The sequence below is a fragment of the Rhinopithecus bieti genome, unplaced genomic scaffold, assembly GCF_001698545.2.
Source record: "Rhinopithecus bieti isolate Rb0 unplaced genomic scaffold, ASM169854v2 scaffold_32597, whole genome shotgun sequence".
Lineage (NCBI taxonomy): Eukaryota > Metazoa > Chordata > Mammalia > Primates > Cercopithecidae > Rhinopithecus > Rhinopithecus bieti.
The window spans coordinates 172,011-182,201 of NW_016813826.1; the positions used below are offsets into that span (position 1 = coordinate 172,011).

The following is a 10,191-nucleotide window of genomic DNA, read 5'->3' on the forward strand; positions in this document are numbered from 1 at the left end:
CCAAAACCACATGGATTGAGAGCAAGGGAGAAAGCCTAGTCCTCAAGAAAATCAGGTAACTGTTACTAGAAGGAAGGTGGGGGAAAAATGTTGGAAATGCAAAAGCGATAGATACTGACAGCAGCACCCTTGTACTAACCTGGAGATAAAAATGTCTGGCTGGCCTGTTCTCATAAGTGCTACTATGTGCCAGGTATTTCCAGTGCTTTATCTGTATTAACCAATTGATCCTAACCTCAATCCTACTATATTCCCATTTTATAGAGGAGGAAATTGAGGTGCAGAGAGACTAATTAACCTACTCAAGGTCTTATAGTTAGTAAATGCCAGAGCTGAAAGCAGTCTGACTCTAGAATTTGTGTTCTTAATTATTGTGTTACAAGTATTTCCAGATTCCTTGCTTTTCTCCTTTCCTTATATCTTTTCCTCTGAAATAGGGATTTGAGGAAGGCCCTGATAATGAACATAAATTATCTAGCACACAATAATAGCCATTATTAATTTATCATTACTCATTAACAGAGTATGCAAAGCTTCTGACATATAGTAGACATTCAAAGACTATAAAATAAGGCAATAAGTAACTGAAGATCAACCAAGACATTTGCATGGACTCTGGAGCTGAAGGAAAATCTGCGTGACCTTCAGGGAGATTAGCAATGTATATGAAAAGAATAGATGCAGACAGCAAATGCATAAATAGAAATGTCCAGAGACCCATTGATGCGGGAGTGAAACGGTGAAATGCTAAATTCTCAAACGACTCCTTTTCTCCTTTCCTTCTCCAGTGCTGCTTAAGTAGAGCTGAGGCCAGGCGGGATGCAGCTAAAGTGGCCCTGATCAACTCCCTCTTCAATGAGCTGCCCTCTCGCAGGATCACCAAGGAATTCATTACAGAAAGTGTTCAGGAAGCAGTAGCCTCTACCAGCGTGAGTACCCACCCCAGAGGGCAGGAGATGGCTGCACTGAGAATTCTGAAGCATTTGAATCTTGAGAGATGCTAACATGAGCAAATTCTTATTTTAAGAATTCTGTAGATTCATTTTTTACCCATTAAATTGTTATTTTTCAGAAAAAAGAATACTTATATTGGAAATCATAAAATTCACACATCTCAATAATACTTCTTAATCTCCCTGGATCACAATTAATCATGCTTTAAATCAAGGTAGATCATTGGATCCACCTGGATATGTTTAAGTGCATGCTTATTGAGGAGTGTTGATTCTTTTAGGGCCTGAGAACGCAAACAGTGGAATACTGCTTTAATCTAGTGGAGAATTAGCTCCATTTTCCCCAAAGTTGAAAGATCATGAAAAATCATCGGAAGTGTTTACTGAAAGTGTGAATTCTCCAACCAGTGTGGGGCGCTGCAATCTGCATTTTTAAGGAAACATGGATTGTTTAGATATGGGAAAAACCATATGCCCAATATGTGTTAGCTATTAGAATTACTATGGTTGCGCCGGGCGCAGTGGCTCAAGCCTGTAATCCCAGCACTTTGGGAGGCCGAGACAGGCGGATCACGAGGTCAGGAGTTCGAGACCATCCTGGCAAATACGGTGAAACCCCGTCTATACTAAAAAATACAAAAAACTAGCCGGGCGAGGTGGCAGGCACCTGTAGTCCCAGCTACTCGGGAGGCTGAGGCAGGAGAATGGCGTAAACCCGGGAGGCAGAGCTTGCAGTGAGCTGAGATCCGGCCACTGCACTCCAGCCTGGGCGACAGAGCGAGACTCCGTCTCAAAAAAAAAAAAAAAGAATTACTATGGTTAATATCAATTACCTCTGCAGAGAGCATTGAAAATTTCTGTAATTAACACAATTAAATGCAAAGTGCTTTAAGAGCAAAACACCCTGTCTTAAAAATTAGATAGGTTTTTTTATTTTTTTTATTTTATTTTATTTTTTTTTTTGCAATACAGGACAGGATATTTGTCCCATGAATGATTTGGAGCTCCCAACTCCCATTGCTTCCAAACTATAAGCCAGGAAAGAAGCCTTGGGTCCCCACCTGTGGCGAGTATCTCCCTGTGTGTGCTCAAGGGCAGGAACCTGGCATTACCAAAGGGATTAGCCACCTCTGGCCTGCCTTTAGCACGGATAAACCCCACCTGAGATTTCCTTCTCTGTTTCCCTTAACTAGGAAGGCTCCGTCATTCTGGTGAAGCTGCTGATGATGAAGGAAACACTATCAGACTAGATGTGACTCTTTTCCCCTCATAAATCTTCTTATCACATAAAGGAGAGATAAGGAAGGAGCAGGAGTAGAAGGGTGATTGACTTGGCTGGGAGATGCCAGGGAGTTCTGTTCTATATCTGGTCTGCGGATGAAAGGAAGGCTTTATTTTCCAGTCCTGTAAATTTCAAGTGCTTTTGAGGAAGAGAGGTTAGGAAAATTATGCCTGATTTATATAAGTGTGAAATTTACTCAGGAGTAGGGAAGAGCCCTCAGTGTAAAAGTAATTTATCATTTTTTAAATGGAAATTTCTAAGGAAACAGATTATATATGGTTGCATGCTTCTAGATGTATTTCCTCTGGGATATTTAAAAAGCCAACATAAATATTTCAGCAGCGGTGTGTTAATGTTATTGCATTCAAAAGCTATAAATTTGCTGCTATCTGATGCTGGCACTTGTTTGTTCAGTCTCACAAAGTCACCATTGCCCACCTTCCCAGGAATCCGTGTCCATAGGACACGGAAGGGCTGGTCCAAAGGCCATACCAGAGTTGTGTTAGCTTCTTAGCACCACTCCCTACACCCAAACTGAAAGGGAATTTCATTTCTGCCCATCACCCACCCACTTCGTTTCCTAAACATTAAGCGGTACAGGAGTGAAAAAATATAAACCATGATCCATGTCTCCAGGCCAAACACCAGCATATTACGAAAAGCTCCTATTCAGAATCACAGCAGTAAATTATGAATGGTCCATACAACCGACAAATTCTTTCCATGTCAATTACGTAATACTGCCTGGTTATCATTGGAATCAGAGCAAAGTCAGTGTTTCAAGATTTCAATAACCAATGAAGGCAGCCTCGGAGCTCAGCCATGCAAATTTTTTTTTTTTTTTTTTTTTTTTTTGAGACGGAGTCTTGCTCTGTCGCCTGGGCTGGAGTAGAGTGGCGGGATCTCAGCTCACTGCGAGCTCCGCCTCCCGGGTTCACACCATTCTCCTGCCTCAGCCTCCAGAGTAGCTGGGACTACAGGCGCCCGCCACCTCGCCCGGCTAGTTTTTTGGATTTTTAGTAGAGATGGGGTTTCACCGTGTTAGCCAGGATGTTAGTCTCGATCTCCTGACCTTGTGATCCGCCCGTCTCAGCCTCCCAAAGTGCTGGGATTACAGGCTTGAGCCACCGCGCCCGGCTAGCCATGCAAATGTTAACACCACCAACAACAACACCCTGTGCAATAATACAGAAATGTCTTCCTTTGGAAAATTATTCTATCAGCGAGTATGTAACAATTAGTATTCTAATTAAATGCTCAATTCAAATTGATTACAAAACCCTCAAATCAACTGGAGACTTAGTTGTAGAGTGAACGTCTGTTCAGGTTAGACCAAAAATAGAAGACTTGCTGTGTGGCCACAGAATTAATTTGTGACCATTTGAAGAAGAGGAGGAAAATCAGTAATTTTCTTTTCTGCTTGCTTTCCCAAGGGCACTTTAGATGATGCAGATGACCCCAGCACCAGTGTTGGAGCCTATCACTACATGCTGGAGTCAAACATGGGGAAGACCATGCTGGAGTTTCAGGTACCTGCCTACCTGCCACATATTTATTTGATTATCCAATCCAGAAGCCTAAGAGAAATGCAACACTTATCACTAACATCTCCTGACCCAGTAATCTTTTGGTCTTAAGTGTTTTTGGTCATTTTAATTTAACCCTCCTGGAATCCAGCATGGTAGCCCCATCTCGGACACATCTCATACGCCTAAACAAACACGCAATCGGGGAACAATCTTTGCTTTTATAAAGGAAAGTATAAGACAAATCTAAGAAATTGGTGAGGTATACCAAATGCTTATGGTTCTGTAATATTTCACCAGCTTTTCAGTACAAAGCTCCCCCCTAAACCAATGAAAACAGTTTGATATGTTGGTTGTTACCATCTGCTTCTTAATTTTCAAGTCCTATAACTTCTGAAAGTTCCTGCAGTGCATATTAAACAAAATCCTCCTTGGGTCTGGTTTTCTATTAAACAAGTTCTGTCACCTCCTATCATCAATGAAATAAAAAAGAAATTAACAATCTGTAACTCTTTTTCATCCACTGCCAACAAATGATAACAAGAACTGAGGAACTATATTACCTATTATTTCTAAAATATATTGTTATGTTAGTAACAACAATAGTAATAACAGCTGACACTTATGGATGTTTACTTTGGCCCATGCTTAGCATTTAACAAATAGTGTCATAATTTAACACTCACAATAACTGTATGAGGTAAATAATATTGTTATCCTCATGTTATCATTGAAGCTAGGGTTCAGGATCAGGCAGTCTGATCTCTGAGCTCACACATCTGACTATTATTCTATATCAGGCTAGACAGAATTTTAGTAGTGATTGGACATGAAATGTGCTTCCCTTTAAAAAACTTAACTCCAATGCAGTTGAACATCCATACACCTGCAATGATGGTAGGAATCAGAATGCAATATGACAAAAAGACTTCACCCTTAGAAATTCTGTTTTCTTTTTTTTTTTTTTTTTTTTTTTTTGAGACGGAGTCTCGCTCTGTTGCCCAGGCTGGAGGGCAGTGGTGCGATCTTGGCTCACTGCAAGCTCCGCCTTCTGCGTTCACACCATTCTCCTGCCTCAGCCTCCCAAGTAGCTGGGACTACAGGCACCTGCCGCCACGCCTGGCTAATTTTTTGTATTTTTAGTAGAGACAGGGTTTCACCATGTTAGCCAGGATAGTCTTGATCTCCTGACCTTGTGATCCACCCGCCTTGGCCTCCCAAAAGTGCTAGTATTACAGGTGTGAGCCACCGCACCTGGCCTTAGTCATCCAGTTTTATTCTTAAGTGGCCATGGTCTTACTGACCTTTGACGTAGCCTGTCTTGGTTAGGAAGCAACAAGGTATCCCTTAAGCCTAGTGGATGGTGCACATGTCAGCTCAGTGGCTGTGACCCAGACTCTGCAGTGGGTTGGCCAGTTCGAGCCTGGCTCTTTTCCTTACCTCAAAATCTATTTCCTCGTTTGGGTGTAAATCAGGGAGAATAACAGTACCTTCCTCACAGTGCTATTGTGAGGATTAAATGGGATGATATGGGTAGAGTCCAGAAGAGTGCCTGGGGTATAATGAATGCTCAGTGAAAATGAACAACCATTATTATATGTATTTCTGAAGGAGTCTTTGCTTGAAATGCCAGAGGCTACTGGATGGATTCCGTTGACAACTCTGTCTAACCTAGCTCTATTTGAACCTGCACAAAATGGTTCAGGGCCCCTATTGTAGGATAAAAGAGTCGATCTGTAAAAGGTCCTTTTTTTCATAACAATCTAAAACTAAACAGAGGAATAATACTTTTAAAAAGAGGTATTTTTTCAAGAGAAAGAATATAAACTAAAAAGTCATACAGACCTATGTGTGAAGACTGCTCTACCACTCGCCATCTGTGACCTTGTCCACTCTGAGACTCAGTTTTCTCATCTATAAAACAGGAATAATAATGCCCATTTTGTAGAATTTTTGTGGGATTTAAGTAGTGTAACATTTATAAAGCATCTGGCATAATGCTTCCCCAAGCAGGAATTTCATTTAATTCCTGTTCCCCCTCCAAATCATATTGTAGTTCTTTTATTATGGAATGAACATTGCCTGCCCCAGTACACAGTAGCTTGTATGTGATTTAGCGCTATTTTGGAAAATTAAGAATGATTTTGAATGTGATTGGTTTAGTCTGCCAAAGATGGGGAAGGTGAGATTAAAAAAAAATTCTTAAAATTCCTTCCAAGTACTATGAAAGGCTCTACTCAACCCTCTTTTAGTAATACTTTAATTGTTTTGCTATAGGCTAGGTGTTTTCTGTGTGGTCTGTAGTAAGGTATTTAAATTTGTGAAATAATAATTTGAATCCTACTGTGGACATGCTTCATAAATTCTCCTAAAGGAGTCTGGGTACAGGATGGAGACAAAGGAAGAGGAAGATGTGAGGGCAGGGAAAATTCAAACTCCCTTCCCCAGTAGGGATACTGGCAACCCAGGAGGAGGGCCTGTGGAGCGCATCCCTTTTCCTTCCACCAGCCCTAGCTTGCCTGCTGGGACCTGGCACATTCCTTAGTGGCCTGGGTTAAATGCTTCCGCTTGTGTCTACACATAATGGGAATTGCCCACAGACCTGGACTGTTTCTGCAGCCAACACAGCAATTCAGTACCCCTGGTGGGTAATAGATGTGTGTTTGTATCTAGCTATGGATGACTCTACCATGTAAAAACAAGCTGGTGTCTCCAGACTGCCCTCGGGCTTTCGCGGGGCGGGAGGCGGGTGGGGGCGTCCTGCAGCCAGCACTCAGAGGAAACATGATAGGCCTCTGCTTACCTTCACTTCGTGGGAGGGAAGCCTGGATGCCTGTTTCGAGGTAGCTTTGCCACAGAGAAAATTGCCTGCTGTTTGCGGGAAAGGCTGGGAGCAGCACTAGTCACTGGGTCTTGTCAAGGTCAGATTCTAGGCAGACGTTGACTGAAGCTGGTTAATATATTTATTCTGAAGCCTAATGCAATCCAAGGAAGAGTTGTTTATTTACATCTGCTAAATTTTCCAGGTCGCCTTTTAAAACCTCATCCCATAAACAAATTTCCTCTTAAATCCATTCTCTTGGGTGGGGAGATGGTGCCCACCTGTTTTTCAAGTTCTCCATTTACAGTGTTTGTTTTTCTTATTTCTGATGAATCACAGAGCCAAACCTGTCTCCTAGAAAGAGTTCCAAAGAGAAGCAGTGAGCATTTTCTCTCTACCAAGTAGCTGAAAAGCCAAACATTGTTTCTAACAGAGGCAACACCAGGAAAGGCTGTGAGGACAGAGCCCCGTTGTTGTCTGTTTAAATGAAATGAATGACAAAATAAACCAGGAAAGCTGCAGAGTGAGAGCTGCAACCGAAATTTTCCCCGAAGAGGAAAGAAAATACACAGCTTGATTCTTTGTTCTATATTAAATTTACTCTGCTAGTCAGGACCAGCTAGATAATTTGCCAGGCCCAGTGCAAAATGAAAATCTAGGGGCCCTTGTTCAAAAATTACCAAGAATTTCAAGACAGCAGAGCACTAAACAAAGCAGGGGCCCTGTACAGCTGCGCAGACCTCGTGCCCGTGAAGCCGGGCTTGCGCTGAGACAGAGCCACAAGAAGAGACCAGACAAGGGCTAGGCAAGTGAGGCATTTGTCTTGGGTACAAAATTGAAAGGGATGCATAAAAACTTCATAATCAAGATGAATAATATTATAATGCATTATTTTTAAACTCAAAATTCATGCAAAAAATTCACGATAAACAAAATATCAGAATTATAAATAAAAGACCATGAATATGTATAATTGGCCCCACTCACTTTAAATCTTGCCTCACCTTATGAGGCTAACTTGTTTTTCTGTTGGTCTAGGCAGGCCCCTCAGGCTTCCAAATTACCTCACAAACCAAACACCACACCCCAAAATACTTCAGTGAGGAGTATGACAGATCCTACAGGAAAAGACAACACTGATTTCCTTTATTTTTTAAAAAATTGTATATATATTTCTTTTTTTTTTTTTTCTGAGACAGGAATCTTGCTATTTTGCCCAGGCTGGGCACAAGCTCAGACTCTTCCTGCCTCAGCCTCCCAAGCAGCTGGGACTACAGGCACATTCCACGGCACCTGGCTACACTAACTTCCTTTAGAGTAACAGACCTTCTCCAGGTAGAATACGAGCCAGCAAACACCAGGCAGCAAAGAATCATGGGGAAACTGGCAAGCGGAACTCCACAGCAGCCCTCTCCTTCCCACTCTGCAATCATGCAAGGATTCCCAACGGAATCAGAGGCATGCAAAGATTTTCTGGAGTTGAGTCAAGAGCTCAAATAGTTTTGGGAAAATTTGAAGAGAGTGAATTTGGTCTTATGAGGGGAAATAAAGAAGTGAGACAGAAAATATGTGAAAATATTTAAATATACTTTATATAATGATGGCAAGATGAATATCTCTACAGAGGACAAAAACTAGATGGAGATATAACGTACGAAGTTGGAAAGGAGGTCATCTTCCCTAGGGAATTTTAAGAACAAGAGCAACACTGAGGAAGAGACAGTTGTGTTACTGGAGAGGAAAAAAAAAAGCTGCTTCGTGACGGGATAGAAATTTAGACAAACCAGAGGTGCTGAGGAGGTTGGCCTTCATCCTGGAGACAAAAAAAGTTCAAGTCTCTTTGGGGACATTTTTGAAAGATGAAGGTTGTCAAGGGGCATGAGAAAGGGTTTTGGTTCTGTTCACAGAAGAGCTGTGAATTCTAAAGTCTTAGGAGATTTTCAGAGTGGAATGATAGTCGCTTATGGGGCGGGAAGAGCAGTTAGTCTATAGATAAGACAGAGAGCCCAGAAGACCCCAGAGGAAGAAGAATATGTTTCTAAGACAACAATTATCAGAGGATGGAATTAAGAGCCCTGTTAGCCATAGGCTGTTTCTCAAACTGGGCCACAAGGATGCAAGAACAATGCCAAGATAGCTAGCTATAGGAAGCCACAAAATAAATCCCATATATGTGTCTGGGTTCTCAACTTCACGTAAAGATTTAGGGTGGTGGGGGTCAGATGGAGGAGTGGAGTCTCACTCACTTGCCCAGGCTGGAGTGTGGTGTCGCGATGGCAGCTCACTGAAATCTCCGTCTCCCAGGTTCAAACAATTCTCCTGCCTCAGCCTCCTAAGTAGCTGGGATTACAGGCACCCGCCACCACACCTGGCTAATTTTTGTGTTTTTAGTAGAAACAGGTTTTCACCATTTTGCCCAGGCTGGTCTCCATCTCCTGACCTCAAGTGATCTGCCTGCCTCAGCCTCCCAAGTGCTGGGATTATAGGCGTGAGCCACCGCACCCGGCCAATATTTATTTTCTCTTTTCTAAAAATGGACATATACAATCAAATACAAAATTTGAGTGGATTTTTATAAGACATAAAACCAAAAAATTTTTCTTATTTACAAATATTGTCACTCCTGTTACATCATAGAGACTGGTTCCCAAATATTAAAAAATCCTTCGTATTCATTTTTATGGCTTCAAAGTATTCAGTGAGTTGATTTGTTAGTATGGTAGGAAGGGCAACACAAATTTGCCCTCCTCAGCCACTGAGGCTACTTTGATGGAAAGCCAGAGGAGAACAGCAGTGACAGTCAGATTGGACAGGATTTGATTTCTAGAACAAAGCACTCTCACTTTTTCAACTTAGCATAGTGATGTGATGAAGTGAAAATCTGAACAAGGGCAGGAAGATGTGGAGGAGAGGGGCCAGGAGGGGGCAGCATCCCTGGGCACTGGACCCAGGACCCTGTGCAGACAGGGAGGTCTCCATCTGGGGCAGAAGGAGCAGCTCAGCTGGTATTCATGTATGTTTTAATTAGCAGACACAAGTGGTTTTGCTTTTACTGAGGTGTCTGTGGGCTCTTAGAGTGCTTACTGTGCAGTGAACTTAGACAAAATGCCAAACTGGATCTCTGACAGAAAAGAAGAAAAACATTTCATTCTAATGGCAATTTTAGACATGAGAGAAGTGCTATTTGCTCTTCTAATAATCTGATAGCTTTAAAATTTACCAAATAATTTTAAGATGCCTAAAACCTGACTATGAGTCTCCTGATTTTCATACGAGAACCTCTTCCCGAGCAAGCAGATGTAAAGACAGTTAATTAAAGTCAGCTTTTTTGTTTTGTTTTAAGAGAGAAAATATTATGTTGCCCAGGCTGGTCTCAAACTATTGGGCTCAATGAATTCTCATGCCTCAGCCTCCCAAGTTGCTAGGACTATAGGCACACACCACCGTGCCCAGCTGAAAGCTTTTTTGAATGAGCAGTAAGACATCTATGTTAAGTTTTTATAACTATTTTTAAGACATGAAAGCTCCTTAATTGTATAGAGTTATTTTTCAATAATTTCAATAACTGCAGGCTATTAATCCACAATAGATGTATCTCTGACAAAAAAA

The 10,191-nt window shown here is 41.7% G+C and overlaps 1 protein-coding gene across 1 annotated transcript in view; it reads left to right on the plus strand.

Moving 5' to 3' along the window:
• The window catches only part of LIX1 (limb and CNS expressed 1), a 51,909-nt gene that overhangs the window by 35,015 nt on the left and 6,703 nt on the right, over window positions 1–10,191 (plus strand). The window contains exons 3-4 of the mRNA XM_017848973.1: window positions 789–929; window positions 3,669–3,764. Of these exons, the coding sequence (XP_017704462.1) occupies window positions 789–929; window positions 3,669–3,764 (237 nt within the window). The remainder of the gene's footprint in view (window positions 1–788; window positions 930–3,668; window positions 3,765–10,191) is intronic.